The following is a 25,896-nucleotide window of genomic DNA, read 5'->3' on the forward strand; positions in this document are numbered from 1 at the left end:
ATGTGTATATTTAATATAATAGATATTTATTTAGAGCCAGTGAGCTTTTAAGCTAACAAACTAAACTAAATAACTAACAAAAAAACATTCCACCAACAGAAAACATTCACTTCCTGTAGGCAATGGTTTGAATGACGTTTTCTGAACTGGTGATCTAAATTATAATGGGATGCCATTTAACATCATTTCCTATGATTCTATTGGTTACTGGATTTGAGATTAGCTGTTTTATCAAAATGAATTGTTTCCCTATTTTCCATGAACAATCAGTGTTGGGCAAAGATACATTCAAATGTATTTTAAAATTAAATACCAAGTAACTTTAATTGTATCAAAATAACCTACAAAATACAGCAGCCACACCATGTATCAAAATAAACTACTGTATTTACAAATACTTTTAAAAGAAAGCATGACATTTCTTTGCAAACCTTCCATTATTTGGCCTATTTGATCTTCTTCACAATTACACTGACTCAGTTGATTTATTGAACAATGTTTGATAGCCAGAGAAAAGCTTTTGCTGAGTCATGCAATAAATCTGACATATGCAACCAGTTAACAGATCAAATAGTCACATACATAATCGCTGTGATCTCCCATATGGAGGTTAGTTTCAAAGTAACCAAATGTTTAATGTTGAACTACTTTGCATCGGCAACACTGACTCAATGACAAACAAGTCATTCATAAGATGACAAACTTGATTTTTTTTTTTTTATATTTTGATTGTCAATCATAAACATTATAATATAGCATGTGTCAAGCAGTCATTCGTTTAATGGTATGCAAAATCATGATACTACTAAACAGTTACTTCAATTAGGGTACATTATTCGTCAATCAAACTTTTATTTATCAATCATTGGACAACTAATTGAAAGTTGGTAGCCTGCACGTTTCTTACCTTGACTGCCTCCTTCCATATGGATAAATTTTCTGTTCTGATCTCAAGTCTGGGCAAACTACTGAGTAGGCACCAATCAGAGGCTGAATTTTTATAATGTCATCATGTAGACTTATCATAGAAGTATTTTAAAACTACAAAAATACAAAACACTAAAGTATTTCGATTCAAAATATGAAGCTATTTTCATCAACCCTTTCAAATACAAATTAGGTAAATCCTATCTTATTTGAAATACAGTATAATAATTCTGGCCATCCCTGTGTGCAATATGACAAAAAACTTTGTAATGATGACCTACATGTGGGCCTTCTGTTCCAAAAAGTCCTCGACTGTATAGAGTGTCTTTGTGTCTTTGTGCTATCTTTGTAGCATTTAGATTTCCTTTCAGTGGAACTAAGCAGTGCAAGCCTGTTCCAGCATGACAATGCCCCTGTGCACAAAACAAGGTCTTTAAAGACATGATTGGCCAAAGAGGGATTGGAAAAACTTGAGTTGTGTGAACAGAGCCCTGACCTCAACACCTAAGAGAATAAATTACAATTTTAGCTGGACCCAAGACTTTTTCTAAAATATATTTAAATAAAAAAATTAAAAAAAACAACAATAATCAATATAAATAAAATAAAACAATCTTGTATTGATATATACTTTCAATAATTGATGGTCTGTTCTTTTGTATTTTATAGTGTTGTTTCTCTCCTGAATTAAATCCAGACCTAGGAATTCTATCTGACAATTTTGTTATCTTGAGTCATAAATCTTTGACCAAAACGGTCAAAGTGGATGATTTTAAAGATTTTCTTTACGTCTACTTTGGTTTGAGAGTTTTTCCATATATTTTGAGACATAAAAAATGTATGTATAACACAAAAAATGTCTAAAAAATATAGTTCATAGTTAAACAAATTCATTTGCCAACATATTTGTTTTGGGCAAGAATTTTAAACGTCTCATTTCACACCCTTTTTTCCACCGCAGCCTATCAGCCAGATTCAGTACTGAATTTGTCTCAGCTGGTCACAACACGCACTGTAGTTGATCTAATCAGATCTGCTTAACACATTCAGAGGGAGATATGGAAAGAGTTGGACTGATAAGTGAGGCAGAGAGTGGTGGAACTCAAATTCTTATCATCAGTGGCAGACATGTATAAACAGAGCCTCTGCTGTGGCCTGAGGGCTTAGCTACACACACCACTACACACTTTACACTATACATCTTTCTCACACATGCATACACGAACATTCCCTTCTTGAATCCTTTTTTTTTTTTTTCCCTTTTCCCCCAAACACATGATCTTCTGTTATGTTCTAATACTTATACAGACATACAGTCTGTATAAGTATTATAGTTTATAGTACTTTAAATAGTTAGAATCAGAGCTTAGTATAGCTAAGACTAGGATTGATTCTATCCTGCTGAGCATATAGATGGCTAATTGAGCTTTCATTATATGTGTTTCAAAAATGCAGTAATAAGGATTTTAATAGGATATAATGGGCAGAATGTGACTGTTTACTGTATTGTATGCTCTGCACAGGTGAAGTGGCTGAACCAGATAATTGGGATTGCATTACTTGTGAAATAGGCTGTCAAAAGTGCCTTAATGGTGGGTATTGCAGTCTTGTTTTTGTTTTTTTGTTTTGCCAAGATTACTTATTTATGGTGACAAATACGGCGCATCACTGTGTGATTCTTATTTGTCTTTATTTATTTATTTTTTGGTGATGAATTTTTCCCCCACTCCGAATTAAGCGTTATTGTGTGATATTCTGATGAAACAATCAACTAATCTTTTGAGTTGTGAAAAAAGAGGAAAAAGTTACATTAAAAATGGACATTGTAATTTCAAAACAAGTCCCAAATTTGCGTCTAGCACAGCAATGCAACTCGTGTTACATGACCCATTTTACCCAGTCTTGACATTCTTACTTATCTGACACAGAATACAAATATATTCATGCCCAACGAAGCAGTCTCTGTGTGCGTGCATGTGTGAGACTATCCTACGAAGATGAAGCACACATCTTGCTGCATTTCTTCTTAAGTCTTTTCATCCATTTAAGTACGGACTTAGACTGATGGCAAAGATGAAACGATGTCACACCATGTTGCGTGTGGGTCATCAAAGTGCTAGATGCACGCTGGTTTCTCTTTAGATAAGCGTGCAATCAAATACGGGCCAACTGGATCAGATTAAAGAGTGGCTGATAAGAAGCGAGTTTCTCATTTCCCTCTTATGGTCCAGAGGGTTTTTGGGGAAGCTGAGTTTGTCAAAACTGATCTGGACTCAGTAGGTGCTTTATTAATTCCAAAATTGCTTTTTATTTTTTAATAAGTAGATTGATTAAAGATGTGATTTATTTATTTATATATTTAAAAATAAATAATAAACACTACTACTATTACTACCTCTACTACTACTATTTCTAATAACCTACTTAGAAACTAAAACTTGCTAATGGCACCAGGTGTGAAATGTTGACTGGTACATCAGCTTGTCATGCGTTATTGTTCTTGTTAATGCTGTGTGAGCAAACATGCCTCAAACAAATCATCCAACCATGTCCAACCAACCGAATCCAAACAATCTACATGCCCTAAAGGCCTACAGTTTTCTTGGCGCCTTGCATTCTTGCTTCAATTACATAAACTATGTATTGGCCTGAGTCTTAAAGAAGGGGAGTATTTGCTCAGTTTGGATTTCACTATGTGGCAGCCCTGAAGCAGAGTTGCTTCACAAAGATCTGATTAAATTAACCAATGAGTAAGTGGATCTAATCTCATCTCCAATTTAGGGCAATGTTGGTTTGCCCCCTGTTGGTACACAGAGAACAAGACAGCTAACTGGCTGGTTTATTTATAAAATCTGTGATGATTTATGCAGGTGAACTATCTTAAACCTAACACGAAGTATAAAATACAACCTGTTCATCGGTTGTTCTGAATGTCTATTGTTGATCAATTTAACATTGTATTTCTTACGTTAATAACTGATGCGTGGTGAAACTCTTTTTGAAGCTCATTCTCGGTATCTTGTTGGGTAACTGACCAATTTTTTCTTCTCCACTGTTTGTCAGTCAATCCAGCACACTGCATGTCCTGTCTGAAAGGATATTATGAGTAAGTCTTATAAATTGTTAAAATAACTCACAAAATTCTATACATTTGTTTCAATATCTTTACAATTGAAATCCCTTCGTTTTAGATTCACGACAAGCTGTCATAAGATTTGCCCGGAGAAAACGTATGGAGATGATGATTATATGATGTGCAGTCCATGTGGGGATTACTGTATCAACTGCGATGAGTCCCAGTGTTACCTCTGTGAAGATAACTTCTTTCTGTCAGGTGCCCAAGATTGATTTACCGATTAAAAACTCTTCAGTTCAGCAGTCAACAATGCACCCCTGTGAAAACCAGACTCAATCTTCAAACATATTAAAAATGTGTTCTTGAATTGTCACAAGGGACTATGCTAGTGCTGGTCCAATGGGAATAAACAGGAGAAAAAAATGTCAGGTTTCCCTTTGGCTTTGAAAAACAAAAGAGCAAAAACAATTCTTTCTTGTTTAGCATCATGTTAATTAAAACTGAAGCTCTTTGGCAATGTAAAGATTTATGCTGTGGCAAACATAATGATGTTGATGGCTGTTTTAGCATAAATCGCTTACTGTTCAAAAAGATGATGAATTTGGTATAAATGAATTTGAGTTGAATCTCACTGACATTACGATCATTAGGTAGTCAGATGGAATTGTAGTAATGAGGAAGCTGTTAACCAAAATGGACATAGACCAATAGATTTTTTCCATTTATGTTGTTCATTGTGTAGTGTCTATATCTGATTCCTTGTAAATGTCTGGTTGGAAGTGTGTGTTGGAATTGTGTGTGTGGTGCCTTAGGGCAGAGGAATAAATGTTTATGTGGATGGTAGGTGAGGACAGATAGACATGCTGCTACCAGCCCAACGTTCTCTCCTCTGAATTGCAGCGTGGTAGAAATTAGAGGAATATGGAAAGAAAGGAACTTGTTATTTTGTAGATTGATATATTTGTTAGACAGTTTGACATTTCCTCTCTGTGTACTAAATGTAATAACAGACATGCTACATAATAATGCTACATTTTAAGTATTTACACCTAAATTTATATCTACAGTGATAGTCATGACTTTGCAAAGATCCTAACCCCTTAATTATGAGCTGACCTGAGAGCATGTCTCATTCTTGTCTAGACGGCACGTGTGTGGCGAAATGTAAAGAGGGTTTTTATGCTGACGCAAGAGGTGAGTGCGAGCCATGCCACCACGAATGTCGCTCATGTGGCGGCCCGTACTTTGACGACTGCGACTCTTGTGAAGATGAGATGCGCTTACTGGACGGGCAGTGTGTCAGCATGAACCAAACAGTCCATTGTGCCCCCTTCAAATTTCTCAATGGTAAACCAACACCTTCATTAAGTCTAATACAGTATGAATTAAATGACTGATCAGGTTAAATATGAGGAATTTAATAAATCTGGAAAATATGATCATCTGGTCTAAACCATGTTCTCTGTAGTATTGGAAATTTTTTTTTATCCTAAATGTAAAGATTTGTATTAGGCTAAACGTTGTGGCTAGATCTAAATGAGCATGGAGAATATACTTATACACTGCTGCTTTTCCACAAGCCCCTCACTGCTATAATTAGCATCTGCTTATTATGCGCCTCATCCTGAAGACAGTAAATCATACATTTGGTTCATCTTAAAATTACTGCTTGCTGCATAAGTGCCTTCTGCCTCCTCTCAACCCATGTGTGTGTGTTTGTGCACGTATATGTGATGTATAGAGCAGGGGGAATGCGAGCAGTGTCATTCTAACTGTAAGCTGTGCTGGGGGCCTATGGCTGATGAGTGTAATATCTGCAATGATGGTAAGGCTGCTGACTGTCCAGTGCTTCCTTATTTCGTTTTCTTAAAATGATCTCAATTCAAATGTGAAATAACATTGTTAGGGAAGAAAAAGTATATATGTTTATGCATGTGTGTGTATACCTATAGGTTTGTTTTTAGTTGCAAGCAGCCATATCTGTACATCATTCTGCCCTGCGGGTACTTTTGGGAACAAGACAACTGGGCACTGCGAGGACTGCCCACCAGGGTGTGACAAGTGTGACAAAGCCCAACAGTGCCTCAAGTGTAGAAGTCGCCTCTATCTCCAGAATGGCTTATGCGTTTCCAACTGTACAACGTGTGTACTTCTTGGTTGTTCGCCCTTGCAAACATTAAATGTACCGTGCGATATATATGTGACAAATAGACAGCAAACACACACACACACACACACACACACACACACACACACACACACACACACACACACACACACACATATATATATATATATATATATATATATATATATATATATATATATATATATATATATGCAAATTTGTTTTAACAGCACAAATTCTATCTATCTATCTATCTATCTATCTATCTATCTATCTATCTATCTATCTATCTATCTATCTATCTATCTATCTATCTATCTATCTATCTATCTATCTAATCAATAATTAATTTAATTTTTTTAAAATTAAAAATATAAACCTTCAACGCAACACACACACATTCATCACATCCCTTCTTTAATTAGATAAAATAAATTAAATAAATGTAATCAATAAACATTTGTTTTACTGATGCACCATGTCCCAAATCTAGCACCCAAATCTGCCATGGTGTACACATCCGGCAATTAAAATCGTCCGTGTGGAAACATAGAAAAAGTTCTATTTGATGTCCTGGTTATTTATGTAACATAAACTACACTATAATTACTTTAAAACAATTACAAGAGTATTCTGTCTTCATGCTCTGTGTTGATTAGAATATATATAGATATAGATGTGTGTGTGTGTGTGTGTGTGTGTGTGTGTAAGCTGATTTTTAAAAGAAGGCAGGACAGATTGTGTGTGATTGTTTTCTTGTTCATATAGGTGACACTGCATCTAAAATTATAAAGCATGAAATTAAATACTGGCATATTTCCTAAGCAATACACTCATTTGGTTTGACTATCCACAGAGGTTACCCTGAAGGTGGTGTTTGCCGTAGCTGTGCTGAACGATGTGTCTCGTGTGAAAACGAGCCTGGTTATTGTCTGAGCTGTGAGCAGCAGTACCTGCTCCACAGACACACCTGTGTGGTCCACTGCCCTGAGGGCTACTATATCAAAAGCAACGTGTGCGAGCAGTGTCCTAACAGCTGCACCCAATGTGATGAAAAAGGCCGATGCAGTGGTAAGGACTGCTGTTATGATGCTCTTGGAAAGAAGGCAGATAAGTTTGAAAGGAAAAACTTAGTTCTATTATAAGAATTTTATAAGATACATTTAAACAAGGTCTAGAAACTAGTAGAAAATGTTATACATTTTAAATTCTAATCTGTGTATATACAGTAGTAGGCAGCTAACATGCAAGAAGTTTACAAGTGGCTTGACCTTCTTTCTTTCTTGCTTTCTACCTGACTGTCTGTCTGTCTATCAGAATGTGAGCAGTACTATTTCCTGCATGATGGCATGTGTTTAGATGACTGTCCTAAAGCCTACTTTCCAAACGTGCAAGAAAAGAAATGTGAGCGTTGCCATGAAAATTGCGCCGCCTGTGATGGGCCTCATGCAGACGACTGCATATCGTGCTCGTCTCCTACAGATGTCCGCTACAATGGAGCATGTCTTTCCACTTGTCCATCAGCCACATACCAGGACAAGGCTGAATGTCGGGGTATGTCAATCTCAAACATACACACTTTTACAACCGCCCAATCTTTTGCAATCTAACAAACACTTGATCTGGCATTTCTCAAAATCTGAATGAAGCATCACAGCTTTCAGGATGTCCCTACGGAAATATAGAGAGCTATATATAGGCAATTGTCACAGACTGAATTGAAAAAGAATAACAGGATATTTAAAACGTTTTCTTGCAAAGGGACGTATTCTAAGCCCCCTAATAGTTCTATCTATCTATCTATCTATCTATCTATCTATCTATCTATCTATCTATCTATCTATCTATCTATCTATCTATCTATCTATCTATCTATCTATCTATCTATCTATCTATCTATCTATCTATCTATCTATCTATCTATATTATTAGGGGGCTTAGAAAGAAAACGTTTTTAATATATATTTAAACGTTATAAATGTTTTATATATATATATATATATATATATATATATATATATATATATATATATATATATATATATATATATATATATATATATATATGATTAAATGAATCATAACTGTATATGGAACGAGAGAAACATAAGCCAAAGCTGCCACTGTACAAACAAAAGCTAGACATTGCACAACCAGATGCTGCACAGATGTTGGCCAGCACAAATCTTACATCCCCAGACTATTCATATGGCTTTTAGTAACATATATCATGGTTTCTCTTGCTTCATTCTTCAAAGACTTTTGTCATTCTAAATCATTAAATTGTTGTTTTGCCTTTTTTCGACATTTGTAGTTTCCATCATTGGTCTATTGTGTCTGAACGAATTTGTGTTTTGGTTGTATTTTGCGCTTAGAAATCAAATAAGTTAAACATCCTTTACATGTAATAGCTTTTGGTACTTATTCTGTTTAGACTCTTCCACTGACTACAACATTGGTTCAAAACAAATGGAAACACTCTTGCATTGTTCGTTTTTTATTTTGTCTACACAGATAGATGAAAGCCTAATTACAAACAAGAGCAAAAACAGTTTTGAGATGAACAGTGCTTTCTTTTCAAAACAGTGTTCCATATGGTGTACAGATGAACTAAATAGGACTTAAACTCAAAATTGGAATCTTGCCATTCAAAACACAAGCCGGCTTTCATGGTTTCTCTGTCATCATTCGACACATTAGGGTGGTTTTTGTATTTACATTTTTTTTTCTCTATTGGGATAATGTGAAATTGACTGGATTAAGTCTGCACCCTAGACACATGCGAAGAGAAGAGCAATAAATTCTACATTTGCAATCATTTGTCTTTTGGTAAAAAATTATTTGAAAAATATTAAATATTAAAGAATAAATTTTCATTTTTATGTCCTCCTCTATTTTTTGTGCAGCAATCCATCAAGGTTAAAGCTTACTGGTTGTGTCTGTGTGCATCTGTATGTATGTTTTCCAGACTGTGATAGATCCTGCCTGACCTGCTCTGGCCCTCACCCTTCTTCATGCCTCAGCTGCAAGCCCAACATGAGGAAAGATGTTAACGGCCATTGCGAGTTCTACAGCACCTGCTCTCAGAACACGTTTGAGGATAAAGATGGCCAGTGCAAACCGTGCCACCCGAGCTGTCTCCGCTGTTCAGGCGCAGAGGAACATCTGTGCCTCAGCTGCCGCTCTGACGTTTACCTGCACAGTGAGTTCATGATGCTTCATCCAACTTCTCTTTTCTACCATTTAAACTACACTAGATGGACAAAAGTATTGGGACACCTGACTTTTCCAACTGTTTGTGGTTCTTTGCTAAACTGTTACTTCAAGGTTGGAGGCACACGATTGGCTTACGTAGGTTGGAGTGAAAGATCTTGAGTGGCCTGCTATAAAACTCTTACCTCAATTCAAATGAGAACAGCTTTTTCTTTCAGAACACTGAAACACCTTTGTTCTCAGAACACAAGGCCTCCTCACTGTAAATAAGTACCTGCCCTTTGTAGCACCTTTTTTGTTTGAATAAGCACAAATCTTCACAACTAGACATCTACTGGAACATCTTCCCAGAACAGTGGAGGTTACTATAACGGCAAAAAGAGTCTGCGGCAAAACGGCAAAAACGTTTCTAGTCTGGGATGTTCAAAAAACACATTTCAAATCTTATGGTTAGTCTACAAACTTTTGTCCATATAGTGTAGCTGTTCAAATACAACACAATAAAAACCGTATATAACACAAGTATAATATAACAAAATACTTTTATTATTCAGAGTATACGGTATTAAATAAGAAGCTAAAAATTCAAGTCTCATTGTCTCTCCGAACAGATCACATGTGTGTTTCCATGTGCCCGGATGGTTACTACAGTGACAAGAATGAGCACGAATGTATTAAGTGTCACGTGACGTGTGCAGTGTGCCGTGGGCATCACAGTAACGACTGCCTCGGATGCAAAAAAGGCCTTTACAGGTTGGGAAACACCTGTGTGCAAAATTGTCCTTCCAGGTACGCATTTATGTCAGTCACGTTCCTTTTTTTGCCTCCCCATCATTCGATACTTTTGTAATTGAATGACAATAAGGACGCCTTACTACGGGTCGGTGGAAGGAAGTTAGAACTGAGTGTCAGATTTATCCCATTCTGCTTCGTCATCATGACTGGCATTTGTCATGCCATCACTAGAGGGCACCACACACTCAAACAATAAATGTGTGAAGAGCTGGATCAAATTACAGAGCAGCTAATGCTATTTTAGAAGCATACACTGAATTATTAAATACCCACAGCGTGAAGGTTGAATGTCTAATCAAACTCTGTATTTATTTTTATGTTTGTGCATATTACAGCAAGTCATGTGCTTTCGCTCTTAATAATGTTTCTACATTAACATTTACATTAATGGCATTTGGCAGATGCCTTTATCAAAAGCATTTAGTCAAAAATATTTTATCTAGATTTATACCACTTAGCAGTTGAGAACTAAGGGCCTTGCTCACGTGGCAGCTTGGTGGTGCTGGAAATTTGAAGCTCACTCTGGACTTTGGATCAGAAGGTCAAAGGTTTAAATCCCACCACCACCAAGCTGCCACTGCTGGGCCCTTCAGCAAGGCCCTTAACAGTCCCCTGCTGAGTTGTAATTAGCTCTAAATAAGGGTTTCTGCCAAATGCCATAAATGTAAATGTTACAGTGCGTTATATCTAAAACATGCGTAATTAAGGGACATTGAGAAAGCATAGTAGGCCAGAAGGTTAACTGATAAGACTACATTTTAGATCGAATAGAATAGGATTTCAGATAATACATTTGATCTTAAAATTAAAACATCGAGCATCTCAAGAACTTGGCTTATCAACTCGTTTGTTTGAACGTTTAGCAGTGTACTTTGTTGTTAAAAGGGAAGAAACCAATGTTGAGAATATCCAGAATATTCCAGAAATCATTATACAGAAATATAATCTTTCTTTTCTTTTATGGACTTGACTTCTATTGCAGCATTTCTTTAAAAGCAACACTTCTAATACAGTGTGTCCTTGAATCCCAAGGCTCTGATTTTTTTTCTTTTTCTTTTAAAGAGCAACAGACTAAACATGAGTCCATGAGTTTTGTCATGTCCAACATCCCACACCTAAGTTTCAGCATGTATTTTTTATTTGTAACTTCTGGGGCATTTACTTATAGTAAGAAATAGATATTATATATAATTTCCAGTCTTTGCAATGTTATATTTGTGTGAAATTCTTATGAGTGAAATTTGGGGACTACAGGAAGTTTGTAAATTGAGGTTTAATAGCAGCAATTTACAGTGGTAACTCAATGTTTAAGGCTCTAAATCTTGGGGGTTTAAGCCCCAACCCTGCCAAGCTGCCACCGTTGAGCAAGACCTTTAAATCTCCGTGCTCCAGTTGTGCTGTAACGTAGCTGATGCTGTGGTCTGAACAAAGCTTCCTAAGAAGCTGGAATATGTGAAGAAAAGTTTAAAATTATTTTATCCATACATCCATTCATACATCCATCCATCCAAGCACACCTAACCCTCAATTCACAATACTTCTGTCCTTGTCTTGGTTACTTCATTTCAACCGATAATAGTGGTGAAAATTTTTTTAGGTTCTACGGCAATGACACCCTTGGGACATGCGAGCCCTGTGACCCGTCATGTGTTGAGTGTTCGGGTGCTGGCGAGATGAACTGCCTAGGCTGTGAAGCCGGTTACTTCCTGTTAAAGCACAAAGGGATTTGTGTGCATGTTTGCCCGTCCAACTACTTCGCTGATACTTGGAAGAAAGTGTGCCAGCGGTGTCACCCATCCTGCAAAACCTGTGAAAGTAAACTTCTTCCAAAGCCAACACTAAAACATACCAAATCATACCTGTTCAAATAATAGTAAATGTACAAATTTTAAAAATGTAAAAAAAAAAAAAATATTTTAAGTTCTATTTAAAATATTTTTAGATTAGAATTGTAATATCATTATTGTTTAATCTGTTTCATAGAATCGGGACCTTTATACTGCTTGTCCTGCTTTGAGGGCTTTCAAAGGATTGGTGGCATTTGTTCATCCCTGTGTCTTGCTGGAGAGTACGCTGTGTCCACGGTAACGCAACCTGCACCTTACATTGATGACCACTGACTCTGGTGCATTTAAATAAAGATATGACGCTACATAAATGGGGATCAAACATCCATTTGATTTGGTGGAAAGGGGTTTTTCATTGCATTTAGAAAGTTAATGCTAAAAAAGAAATACTGAGTGACCAGTGTATTAGATACATGTATCTATAGTTGCCAGTTATCCAATAATCCTACTTCATAGGTAGTAGTAATAGTAGTGGAGATTTATTTTCTGACTACATTCTATCCTGTACTCTGTACAAATTGGATAAGGACCATCAAAAGCTCACTTATTTACATTTAAGGCATTTGGAAGATGCCCTTATCCAGACTGACATACAAAAGTGTTTTGAAGCATCTAACAAATAATATATGTAAATACACCTCGAACGACTCGGCAGCATCGCCGTATGCCATGTCAAATGTCGCTATAGCAGATTTTCCCAGTTTCACGCAGAAGTTCAGGTTTGCTCTTTGTTCTAACTTGCCGTCCATGATGAATTTGCGGACATGGTAACGCTAAAGGTCAGAATAGCACCAGTTAGGACTATTAAATTTAATACCACCTTGTACATTACAGGACACAGACCAACAATAACATCAGTCTTAAACTCTATTTGATCTAATTTAAGTAAAAGAGCTAAGTCTTTAGACGTTAGTTGAAAACTGCTAGTGATGCAGGTGTTCGAACATCAACTAGAAGTTAATTTCACCACCTAGGTGCCAGGACAGAAGGAATCTTGAGGCATGTATACATTGTTCCCTGAAAGATGGTTGTGAGCAGTGGTAGAGGATCGGTGTATCCCTAGTGTGTAGTCCATTCACCTAAGTTTACTAACACTACACATTTCTAAATTTCTACTTGTCACACACAGAGCCCGGAGGTTAAGTGCCTAGCATGTGACCCGTCGTGTTTAGAGTGTAAAGGCAAGGGGCCGTTCAACTGCACCAACTGCCATGCTCAACATCGCCAGTCAGAGGATGGACGGTGTTTAGCTTGCTGTGGAAAAGAAAATCACAAGGGCTCGTCTCCGCTGCCCTGGGAATGCTGCCAATGCCATGACGGTAAAATCTTTTACATAGTTCTAAAACCAATAATCAGTACCCTATTCCACCTAATTGAATAAAGCCCTGGGATTAACATACTCACACGTTTAAATGATGAAGATTGCTATAGCATGTGTTTGGATATTACCGGCTACTGTTAGTTTTGCAAAAAGCTCATGCTGCAGTAACCATTTACAAACGAGAATTTGAACAGCCTAAAAAAAAAAAAAAACCTAAGAAGAAAATTATGGATCCAAAACATTGAACATCCTAATATCCATCATAACAATATTCGCTAAAAACTGTAAAGGAGTCTAGATTGATTAAACACTTACATAAACCAGGCATAACATTATGACCAACTGCCTAATATTGGGTTGGTCCCTTTTTGCTGCCAAAACAGTCCCGACCTGTCGAGCTACCGAATTTGAGCTACAGGAGCTTATCTGTTGGATCGGACCACACTGGCCAGCCTTTACTCCCAACGTGCATCAATAAGCCTTGGTCGCCCATGACCCTGACCCGGTTCACCTCTGTTCCTTCCTTGGACCACTTTTGATATATACTGATCACTACAGACCGGGAACACCCAACAAGAGCTGCAGTTTTGGAGATGCTCTGACCCAGTCGTCTAGTCATCACAATTTGTCGTTCGTCAAACTCGCTCAAATCCTATTGCTTGTCCATTTTTCCTGCTTCTAAAGCATCAGTCTAGAATTTCTTATGCCAGGTTTATTTTAACAGAGACAGAATAAAAAAAAATCCTTTAAAAAAACATTAAAGAAAGATTTTAAATTAATTTGTATTTGATCCCCTACCAACCAACAAGAATTATTGACTGTTCATAAGATACAAATTAGTCCTGCCCCTTTAGAATATCAGTTATATTCGTTATATTTATGAAAGACACACCAAGGTCTCTCTGCTCAAGAATGCACATGAACAGGCCCATCTGAAGTTTGCTAATGAACACCTAAATGATTCAGAGAAGACTTGGGAGAATATGATGTGTTCAGATTAGATCAAAATTGAGCTCTTTGGTATTAACTCGACTTGCCGTGTTTGGAGGAAGAGAAATTCTGAATATGACCCCAAGAACATCATCCCTACTGAAACATTCTGCTTTGAGGCTGTTTCTCTTCTTAAGGGTACAGGAAAACTTCACCACCTGAATGGGGCCATGCACTGCAGAATCTTGGATGAGAACATCCTGACCTCAGCCAGAACACTAAAGATGACATTGAGCTAAAACATAAAGCCAAGGCAACAATCTGATGGTCTTGTAGCCCATTCCAGCCTTGTGCAGGTCTACAAACTTGTTCCTGACGTCGTTAGACAGCTTTTTAGCCTTGCCCCTGGTGGTGGAGAGGTTTGAATGGAAGAAATTGATTCAAATACTTATTTCACTTGATCACATTTTTTCATATTCTGTCTCTCTCTATTAAAATAAATCTACCACAATAAGAAATTTTAGACTATTTATTTCTTTGTAAGGGGCATCAGCAGGGGATCAAATAATTATTCTCCCCACTGTATATCCCACCCACTAACAAGGTTATAGTATAACAGTGTTATTCAATCACTGGTCATAATGTTATGTCTGGTTATGCCTGGTCATTGTATAGGCACTTAAAAATGGTGGATGCATACAAAGTCCAAAGGCTAATTATAGCGTATATTTTTCTTTGTATATTAAATATAAAATTTGAGGAAATGAAAAAAAGGTTGGTGATGTGGGGATATGCAAATGATGGAGGGAACCATATTGCCATGCTCTTTCTCTCAATATATTAAAAAAAATTTTGTTTCATGTTTAAAGACTAAGATGACCCTGTTAAATGTGTGCACAGCAAACAGGCCATGTATCTATGCTTTTGGTATTGTCTAAAATTATTTTGTTTCCTCCGTCACAGCTTTCATCGATGAGTGCGTCCCAGGGGTCAACTTTAAATTCCGAAGCAAAGAGGAATTGCCTGCAGGAAATATTGCTCTCGTGACTGTAACCATAATAATGCTGTTTATAGGCATATTAGGGGTGGGTTTGCTCCTCATGTTTTGTCACTCGAAACTGCCTGCCTTACGTTCTGTAAAATCCAATGGCTACGCCAAGCTAGACAAAGAGCCTGCCTTTACCACGGCCACGCTCCGGGACCAAATTCAGGGTGAGTACTGTGATAAGGACGAAGACGAGGATGAAGATGATGCTGAAGATGAGATTGTGTACATGGGGCAGGATGGTGTTGTGTACCATAAATTTAAGTATGGCCTTTTAGACCATGAAGAAGAGGACATGGAAATGGAGTACGATTACTCACTCTATGCTGTAAAATGAAGTGTATTAGGATCCTGTAACTTTTGCAGCAATTTTTGTGTGTCGGTTGAAGGAAGATTAAGGGTTTGCTAATATAATACAGGAAATGTATTCGCATTCTTCCAAGGGGAGAAGTAAAAAGGAAAAGAGAAAATTTGAAGAACAATCCATGTTTAAGCACTTTAGGAATGCTTTAGAGAGCATGATTGCATTCCACTGTTTTGAAGAGGCAATCGTTTTTTTTTTTTTTTGAGTTATTGTGAATGTAGACTTCAGGAGCTTATATTTGACCCAAAAATTAACAAACACTAGTGTGTACTTCAAACCCCCCCCCCCCTACAGGCTGCTCAATGTAACGGTATCTATATGTATTAGTATATAGTGTTTCTACCTACAATTGCATTATCATCACATGACATGAGCCCCGCATATCAGATATATTTACAGTGTAATAAATGAATCACAAAATCAACTCAAATTTGGATTTGTAAATGGATATTTTTGGTATATGTACAATTAGAGTTTAAAATAATGAATGCTCAGGGTTGAGAGTTTTATACGAAAGTCCTAACAGGACATGCATAGTTCTTTTTATACAAAATTTTATAATGAATACAAAATAAAAAATTAATTACTGGCATGAGGAAACAATGTTTATGTTAATGTCCATTTTTACCATTTTGCCCCATTACACATTGTTTTAATTACAATATAAAGTAAAACCTTTAATTTTTTTTTTGCCAAGACAACTAAGATTTTTGGACAAAGTTTGTGGACGCCTGACCATAAAATCCTATTGTGTATTTTTATTTTTTCTTTATTATCCAATTCCACACTTCGTCTTCATTTTCTGTTCTAATATCCACTAATCTGGGATGATGTACCACTAGAATTTAGTGTGTGATTGTGCAGATTTGTGCTCCTCAAAAGAATTACCTGGATAAAAGAAGACACATGATGAGATACACGGTTCCCATTCCAGTCATCAGACCCCAAACGTGTAAAATTTTTATTAGGGACCTTGTTCATTAAATTGGATTACAAGCAAAATGATTAAATCTGGTGTTATATATTCTACACCTACTTTATATATATTTTATGAACATGAGATATTTTTCACATTTGGGCAAAATTATAAATGAACTTGCCAAGCTTTCACTATATAAGCAGGTCAGCCTTTGTCGTTCAGTTAATTTATTATGTCAACACAAATGAAAGCCATGAAGTGGACTGATGGGGAATGGAGTGTGCACTAATTCATTTTCCAAACCACTATGCTTTCTCTGACTCCACCTTCAACTGTAAATAAAGTAGTTTAGCTGATGTTTAGCATCAGTCACCTTCGAGAGTCTACGGTCAATTTCCACACAATAACCGGTAGGAATCCGAATTATTATGAAGCATAAGATTTCTAATTTATTTTCATTCAGAAGTGGGAAAAAATTAAAAGTTTGCGAGCTGTGATTGTTGGGAATGTATTGTAATTGGAATGGGTTTAGATCTTAGTTGTATCAATGTTAAGGTAAAATATGTTTGGTTGAACTGCTGTATTGGGTTCCATAAGAGCACACCATGGACTAAAAAAAACAGTGTCAATTTATGTATAAACTAGATAAAAGAAAGCAATTTGTGTATGTATTATATATATACAGACTCACATCAGTGTGTTTATTTTTATGAACGTTCATTGTGCAATAGGTTTTATTTAAAACCACTTCATTTACCAAAACCACCACCAAACTAGGTCCCAATTATTATTTTAGAGTCTTACTTGTGTTAGAGCTAATGGCTCAAACAGTTTTAGTTCAAGTGACCAGGCAAGCAGATTGAACATAGTAATAAATATAATCACATTGAGATACATATGGTGTAAATTCTACCACTGAACCTGAATAAGAAAAAAATGGTTATGCTTCAGATTTCTAGGCTATAAATAGGCTATGACCTATAAATTCACTCCTGTACATCATATTCCTTTGATTACATACACAACACATTCTCTAAGCAAATCAGAGCTTAAATTAACATTATATATATGTAGCACAGTCTGAAATGCAGACTACATCTGGTACAGTAAAATGTTACTTTAAAAAAAAAAAGTAAACAGAAGCCTTTTACAATTAAAATTTTACAGCAATTTATCATCTGTAGAAACGATTCAGCAAGAAACCAATCATATGACTGATTTCAGATCTTTTGGATTGTGATCTGTAAAGGCTGAGCCCAGAAATGTTTCAGTCATGAGAGTTTCCGGTTTCTCATCTTAAGAACCGCGTGTGGTTTCTGAACTGGCCGAGGTAACGTCATTGCCTTCATTAAAACCAGCGCAACCTGACCTCTCAGTTTCATCTTCCAGAAAGAACTAACCGACTTAAATCAGTGCCTGCACTGGCCATACCATGTGTGTAAACCTTTCTAAAAGATGCTATAATACAAAAATAATGCACCAATGCATATGTTACAGTGGTTTCACTCTGATAAAACTAGATCAAGTTACATTTTAATGATTATTCAAGAACTGTTTGTCTATCGTGGATGTGGACGTCCGGAAAAAGGTGTCTTCTTTCAGCTTTATGTGCTCGGGCAGGTCCAGGTATCTTCTTGCCTCGTCGATATCGCTGCGAATGGCGGTGATCAATTCTTCTGCAAAATGACAAAGCATGCACGTCAGTGGTTTGCCATTTTAATCTGTGTATCTGTCTGTATCGGACACATGGATTTTTGTGTGCGATTTACCTAGTGAGCTGAATCCCCTTTCCGGGCGAATGTAGCCCACCAGGACAACGCTCAGCATCTGACCGTAGAAATCCTCCTTAAACTTGTGGATCAAATGAGTTTCCTGTGATGTATATAGAATATCAGTAATGTACCTAATAATCCATCTTCTCTCACTGCTTAAATATATCAATATCTGCTCTAGGTATTGGCAAATACATCATATTGATCTAGTACATGTTTTTGAGCTTTCTCCTTCTAAAAAAAACAAACAGAAAAAGCTTATCTGAAATCCTAAACTGATCTGTAATGAGCTGATTTTGCTGACTCAGCATGCCTGCCTACTCTTTGAATTTTATATTTGTGTTTTTGCCTTGATGGTAGAGTCTTGTCTGTGGATCAAAATTAAATCTGTGGATCGCAACCAGAACCAGAGAACCAGAACCAGAGACAAATTTGTTATGGCCCAGCTTAGAACTTTTTTCCATGTTCATTACAACCCACTCAGTTTCTAAATATAGTGCTTAATAGGAGCACTATATATAATTAATAAAAATTATAAATGTAAAAAAAAAAAAAAAAAGTCTGTATCTTGCACCAACAGGCTACAAAGCCATGAAGAAAACACTGGTAAAACTCAATCCTCCTCCTGTCTTTTTGGTCTAATACGCAAATGTAATATTGACGTGTTGTTCATGAACGATTCGTTCATTTGTAACGAGTCTTTAATGTGACTCAGAAGAACGAGGAGTCTCAAAGAGTGAATTGTTCCATTTTCTACAATTGCAAGCTACAGAACTGAGTACTTCATCTCATGAATCCTCTTGTCGGTGTCTTTGATTAAATGACTCATAGACGCTACACAATGCAAGATCAGGTTTCTTGGTCTGAACCTTGACATTATTGTTACAATAATTATGGAATTCAAAAACAACCCCTAATGATACGGACCAGAAGATATGAGAGGCGAGTTACTCGATCTGTTTATTATAATTTGACCTAAGCGTCATTGTCGATTTCATTATTGTAACTATAGTTAAAATGTGTGTATGTAGACGAGACGCGTTAGGGGATCTGCTTATTGAAAAGGTAACATTTTATATTATTATTGATCAAAGGAACGAAATGATCTGAATGACTCGATTTTTTATTTTGTTGAACAAAATTCAAAGAACCAAGTAATTAAAATGATCGGATCTTCCCATCACTATAATATAAAAGATCATAACGGATCATCATAAATCGCTGTCTTTCTCACCATAGATTTCTTGCTGTTTTTGTAGTAGGGGTTCCAGCCGATGCTCATCACCATCTTATGGATGTCTCCGTTGTCCACACGGGCCCAGCCGTAGTAGATGCCAGTGCTGATATCTGCAGGCAGACTGTCCACTACAGACTCCGGGAAGTTTGCTGTGGTACGTATAAAGGGGATCATTACCATCTTAGCTTTTACAAATGTTTTAAATCCTAGAATCATGAAATTCTTATGCACAAGCAGCATCCAGAAAAGCTCTGTTCTTTCTGTCAGTATCTACCCTTAAACCTCTGACCTCCACAGACATTGTGTAGGACAAGCCTGTATATTTGGTTCTGGGGGTCTTTGTGAGTTGAGAAAGCACTTTTTTTTATTAGAGTGAGTTGTGAAGTGACCTCCTGATACCATTCAATAATATATGGATCATTATTTCACCTGAAATAATGAAAATGACCAAATAGGGTAGTTAACTAGCAGTTAACTAGCAATCTGGGGAAATAACATTTTATTACTCAGGATATCCTAAAAACACACAAAAAAAATACATCTATTCATTCATGTCAAACTTGAATTGTCTTCAAAGATATTAATCAAAATATGTACTAAATAGGCCTTTCAAGAATAGTATCACATTAGCAAATTAGGGCCCTAAGTAGGGTGTATAAACCCTGTTCATTTACAACCTACGCAGTTCCCCTACATGACGTAAAGAGAGTCGGATTGAGACACAGCCCGGCGCTCTTACCTGTTGGGATTCCTAGATCTTTGCTTCCTCGTCCAAATCCCCGAATCACCGGTCCTCGACAGAAGTACGGGAGACTCCTCATATCCACGGTTTCACTGCTGGCTGAAATATTGTATTATATATATAAAATAAAATAGAATTAAAATGATTAGCTTGTTTCTGGCTAGTCTGGTACTCTGTGTACAGTTAAACGCCGGCAGGAAGCGCCCCGCTGGCCCTGTGGATTCTTCTAGAACTTCTCGCACAATGTGGCTGTTTTTTGCTTTCACAAAACACCGTAAATGTAAGCAGTGTTGAAAAATAAAACAAATGACACTGACAGTAGGCTAAGGCTCTGCACTCGCGCTACTGTCATATGTAGTAGCAAAGAGTCAGGACGTCATTTTTATTTCCACAAACGCCGCCCTCAGACGGCATGCGCAGGATATGACGACATCAAAAAAGCACCATTCAATATAAAAGTCTAACAATAAAAGTCCTAATCCACAAGACGAGTTTAATATCACGCCGTCTGTTTCATAAAACTTAGTTTTTGTAAATGTTAATTTAGTTTTTTTTTTTTTTTTTTTATAAAAAAAAAATTATTATTATCATTAATAATTATTTAAAATTAATTAATCAAGCCCCAGTATCGGCAAGCTGCCACTCTTGGGCCCTTGAGCAAGGCCCTTAACCCTCTGTGCTCCAGGGGCACTCTGACCCCAGCTTCCGAGCAGGCTGGGATATGCGAAAAAAAAAACAATTTCACTGTGCTGTAATGTATATGTGACAAATAAAGGCTATTCTATTCTAAACCGTAAGGCATAGAGATTTGAAACATCTCAATTTGGGAAGAGGATGACAAAGTATCAACCCAGTTGGCCAATGGGGGGCGCTGCAGTCCAAAATAATAATTTTCACACATTTTTGGCCATAGCTTGTACAAGGTTTATTGTAAACTCAAAACTTTCAGATGTTTGGAATCCATTCAGTGGGTCAAAACAAAGAAGATGGCAATTGGCGTATTTGCTCTACGAAGTTCGCTTTTTCTAAATAATTCAGTTATGTTAAAAACATACTTTTGCAAACTAGTACTAGGTTTTTTGTGCCATCAGAACGCAACCAGTGTCTTAATGTTTAGTAGACAGGGATTGTTAATAATTATCATAAAAAATGTTGAACTTTCAACTCACCATCGCAAAGGCTCACCAACATTTTCCAAGTAGGCGGGGCCACTTTTACGAAAATGGCTATAAATCATGAAATGAATGAGATATCCTAATGAAATTTGGTATATGTGTCTATTTGCTCAATCTTTGCTAAAAAAAATTGCATAGCTTTGCCACTTGGTGTCGCTAAACAAGGAAACAAATTACTGTAACTACGCAATCGTTCGTCCAATTGCCATGAAAATTGCCATGTTGTGTCTGTGTCCAATGTAACAGAAGTGTTTACGAGGACATTTGGATAACTCAAAAAACATGGTCGCCATCTGCCAATGACATTTATATATATATATATATATATATATATATATATATAAATAATTTATATATATATTTATATATATAAGCAGTGAGAGAAGATGGATTATTAGGTACATTACTGATATTCTATATACATCACAGGAAACTCATTTGATCCACAAGGTTAACAGAGGCCGATCAAAACATAAAGCAGTGGCCATGTTTAACCCATGGCCCTAAAAGTCTATAAGAATTTTGAGAGATATCGTGTTTTTTAAGTCTATAAATGGTTGTATTTTGCAAAATTATGTCGAACATACACAAAAGTTTTTATATGGTTTGATAGATCTCCTTATTTTGAGCAACTTTGCCTCAAGGACCACTTCTGTCAATCAAATCCTCCACTCATTTTTCTTTATAATTTTAAAACCCTACTTTTGTGGAGCGAAAAAACAGCTATTAATTTACATGAATACAATTTGACGTGTGCATTTTGCAGCATATGTGGTTTGAGTGCTGACCAGCACCGGCTCTGACAATCCTATAAAATTATGTGAAAATACACACGTGTTTAGACGCCTTCCAGGGGGCCTTTGGTTAAAGGGGGTCGGTGTGGGTGCGGTTTTCACTGCAAAAATTCAAAAGCAACATCTGATAGTCTCTAAAAATGAAAATCATTAGAGGTAAACAGGTAGAATTTGGTGTAGACTTGCTGGGTTGGAATGAAAACCTGCATCCACAGATTGGACACCCCTGGGTTAAAGCACAATCTTTAAGATACATAGATTTAATGTAGTACAAATAGTTTGTTACTGTACTTAAGTAGATTTTTTTGTATTAGTATTTTACTTCACTATTTATTTTTCAGACAACTTTTTACTTCCCTCATAATATTTTTTTTTTTTAACACAAATATCTGTATTTTCTACTTCTTACATTTTCGAAACAGGCTAACTTTAGTTTTATTCTATTTGGTAAAATGTCAATATTTTTCTTCTCATTGTGCAACCTTTTTTAGCCCATCAACCTATTCCTTTCTTTGCACAGCTTTTTTAATCTTTTTCAATTGTGTTCTATATGGTGGTTGTTCAGCCTGGATGCATTTATTAGATAACATTTGAAATTAGTTTTGTATTATTATATTAATAAGATGTGAGGTCCAGTTACTAGCGAGATACTAAAACAGGTAGAAGTAATGGCTACTTTTTGCTTAAGTACAAGTCAGAGCCCAAACTTATTTACTTTAACTTGTAGTCAGTAGGGAGAAGGATGTGTGTATCTTTTTCACCTCTGCGGCAGTCCTCAATTTTCTGGCCTCCAAAACTCTACTCTGTTGAGTTTCTTTAAGCTACATCACAGGATCCTCTCATATGAAGCATAGTGGAAATTTAAACTCAGGAACAAAAGTGCAACATGCTTTATTTTGTATTTACCTGTTTAACTGTAACTGTACCTAAAAGAAAACCTACCAAAGCATGTTTCCTGTTCCACTTTTTTCACTTACTTTTTTTTTATTTTATCAAAGATGTGTTAAACAAGGTAACAAGATGTGTGTAACAATAATATGGAAGGAGATGAATCAGTCAACATAAACTTGTCAATTGAGCCTGTGGAACAATGAAGAAAGGTGCACAGGCAGCTTCCCATAGGGTCAGATGACTTAATCAGTAGAGCACATCCCCTCTATTTGACAGGACCACAATTAAACAAGACTGCTGGTCAAGTCAAGTCAAGTTTATTTCTATAGCGCTTTTCACAACAGGCATTGTTTTAAAGCAGCTTTACAGAATTTTAAGGTGAATGGTGTGCATGGTTCTCACTCTTCAGTGTTCTGTATTGTTTAAAGACTATAATCACACACTTGATGCCACCCAAATGTTCTCTTTTTAAATCGGGTTCCTCTCAAGGTTTCTTCATGTTATCTAAGGGAGTTTGTTCCTTGCCACAGTCACCCGACTCAAAAAGAGAACATTTGGGTGGCATCAAGTGTGTGATTATAGTCTTTAAACAATACAGAACACTGAAGAGTGAGAACTAAAATAGAAGATTATGATTAATGTCCTTTCTACAGTCTTTTACAGTCATTTGTGGTTATGTAACCAGTTGCTACTGAGCAACTCATAAAATAACTCAACACTTGCGATCATCACAGATCCAACACCAGATTCTCCATGCCAGAGCCTTTAAACACTCAAGGAGGTCCAGTGTCCAAACTCCACATGAAGTGGGATCCAGTTGGCGCTGGTATGTCTCTAGATCAGGGGTGGCCAACCAGTCAGAGACCAAGAGCCACATTTTTTTACTGTGTTACCACAAAGAGCCACATCATACCAATGGGCACACATGAACATCACCCATCCCTTCCTCTCTCACACACACACACACACACACACACACACACACACACACACACACACACAGGAGACGCGGAGTCGTCTGGAGAGGGACTCGGAGGAGTCACTTCGCCTTCTGTGACCGGAGGTGGCGGCGCGGCGCTCTCGTGGCGAGTCCGTGGCGGCGCGGCGCTCTCGTGGCGAGTCCGTGGCGGCGCGGCGCTCTCGTGGCGAGTCCGTGGGGGCGCGGCGCTCTCGTGGCGAGTCCGTGGGGGCGCGGCGCTCTCGTGGAGAGTCCGTGGGGGCGCGGCGCTCTCGTGGAGAGTCCGTGGCGGCGCGGCGCTCTCGTGGAGAGTCCGTGGCGGCGCGGCGCTCTCGTGGAGAGTCCGTGGCGGCGTGGCACGCCCACGGGAACCTCGGAACAGAGCGGCACGCCTGTAGAAGCTCTGTGACGGCATGGTGTGCTCGCCGACGCTCGGAGATGGTGTGGTGCGTCCACGAGAACCCCGGAACACAGCAGCACGCTGGTAGAGACCCTGAGATGAAGCAGCCCTTTCATTAAAACATTGGGGCTGAGCTGCAGGCTCATGGGAGATCCGGCACGGAGCCGCGTGCTCTTGAGAACCTTGGAATGGAGCACCTTCCTCCTCAAGGGGACTGTAGTGGAGATCCACCACCTCTATCCCCAACTTCCCCAGAAGCAGCCCGCTGAATTCGGCGAGTGAGCCGAATTTGCCCCCTTTGGCGGTCCATAGTGAGCTGGCTTTGGCAAGAACTTCACCAGACAGGAGGGAAATACAGAGGGCAATCTTGGCTCGTTCGGAAGGAAACCGGGAAATGTTAACAGCCACATACTCGCCGATGCCTTGCAGAAATCCGCCCAATTCGTCTTTTTTCCCCGAGTAACGAGCCGGTAATCCCCTCGCGCACTCTGAGGGGCGTGGCGCAGCCGCGCTCTCATGATCCGGCTTCTGTGGATCTGATCCGCGAGGAGCGGCACTGAGCTTCCGGAGGAAATCCGAAGCCGGGTTCAGCTGCCGATCCGTCGCGGTCGGAAACGCGGTGTGTCGAATCCGCGTTCGGTTTAGGTCGGTCGTTCTGTCAGGCTGCAGACGCGGAAGCTGATATAATCCGATCATTGTCCTTTTATTTAAAAAAACCGTACAACACAAAAACACTCATAAGCCGTTGAAAACAACAAACAAAGACATCCGCTCGATACGCGTTGTCCGCTATGAGTTCGAATGTCCCAAGCATAATCCATAAAGCCTTCGGCAATGAGTAACCCAAGTCGGAAGTGGAATTCGGATATACAGCCGGCGGTCGAGCAGCCACGCGATTGTCCAGCTTGACAATATAACGACCGACAGCCTGTGACTCAAGAACGTGAGTTTATGTAGTCTGATCTTTCATGAGCCACAGCTGTCGGTAATCTTGGGAAGCAGCGTGACTGCTATCGAGGGGGGCGTGGCAGTGTGAATCTCTGACAGCTACAGACGGGGGTGTGGCAGGGTGAATCCCTGACACACACACACACACTGTCTCACAAACACAAACTCGCAGTTCAACCAAGTTTTTCTTTTATTATGCATGTTGCTTAGTGGGATTTATGGCATTCCAGGTCAAAGTGCAACTGTGATTCAATATTCTGTGTTTAACAGTGTGGCAGGACAGTTGGACGTCTGATACAATGCGTTTTAGTTTGTCGTTTACAGAAGACAAGATTTTAACAACTTCACTGAGGCATTTTTTAACAAACTCCCCTTCCTTGTAATGGCTTTTTAGCCCGTGCAATTTTCCAAGCC

General features: G+C 37.9%; 2 protein-coding genes across 2 annotated transcripts; one reads left to right on the plus strand and one right to left on the minus strand.

Annotated features, from left to right (window-relative positions):
* Window positions 1-3,725: 3,725 nt before the first annotated feature.
* On the plus strand, window positions 3,726-16,073 carry LOC310733097 (proprotein convertase subtilisin/kexin type 5-like). Its single transcript, XM_083554019.1, has 14 exons — window positions 3,726-3,797; window positions 3,991-4,033; window positions 4,119-4,261; window positions 5,147-5,350; window positions 5,745-5,828; window positions 5,956-6,145; window positions 6,988-7,202; window positions 7,449-7,685; window positions 9,100-9,333; window positions 9,956-10,133; window positions 11,737-11,954; window positions 12,123-12,223; window positions 13,116-13,305; window positions 15,201-16,073. The coding sequence occupies exons 1-14, from the start codon at window positions 3,785-3,787 to the stop codon at window positions 15,617-15,619; spliced, it is 2,469 nt and encodes an 822-aa protein (XP_083410145.1). The 5' UTR covers window positions 3,726-3,784; the 3' UTR covers window positions 15,620-16,073.
* rfk (riboflavin kinase) lies at window positions 15,930-20,755 on the minus strand. The gene is made up of 4 exons (XM_083554077.1): window positions 20,314-20,755; window positions 19,572-19,723; window positions 18,335-18,437; window positions 15,930-18,241 (listed from the first exon to the last, which is right to left on the minus strand). The coding sequence occupies exons 1-4, from the start codon at window positions 20,393-20,395 to the stop codon at window positions 18,099-18,101; spliced, it is 480 nt and encodes a 159-aa protein (XP_083410203.1). The 5' UTR covers window positions 20,396-20,755; the 3' UTR covers window positions 15,930-18,098.
* Window positions 20,756-25,896: the final 5,141 nt, after the last annotated feature.

This window comes from Silurus aristotelis (assembly GCF_946808225.1).
Source record: "Silurus aristotelis genome assembly, chromosome: 11".
Taxonomy (NCBI): domain Eukaryota; kingdom Metazoa; phylum Chordata; class Actinopteri; order Siluriformes; family Siluridae; genus Silurus; species Silurus aristotelis.

Bases quoted from the DNA above. Each gene is read 5' to 3' on its own strand.
- LOC310733097 (XM_083554019.1), top strand. The intron at 4,262-5,146 runs GTGCCCAAGATT...ATTCTTGTCTAG, and splicing joins AGATAACTTCTTTCTGTCAG to ACGGCACGTGTGTGGCGAAA. The intron at 13,306-15,200 runs GTAAAATCTTTT...CCTCCGTCACAG, and splicing joins ATGCTGCCAATGCCATGACG to CTTTCATCGATGAGTGCGTC.
- rfk (XM_083554077.1), bottom strand. From the start codon at position 20,395: ATGAGGAGTCTCCCGTACTTCTGTCGAGGACCGGTGATTCGGGGATTT. The intron at 19,724-20,313 runs GTAAGAGCGCCG...TACGTACCACAG, and splicing joins AGATCTAGGAATCCCAACAG to CAAACTTCCCGGAGTCTGTA. The intron at 18,438-19,571 runs GTGAGAAAGACA...TATACATCACAG, and splicing joins AAAACAGCAAGAAATCTATG to GAAACTCATTTGATCCACAA.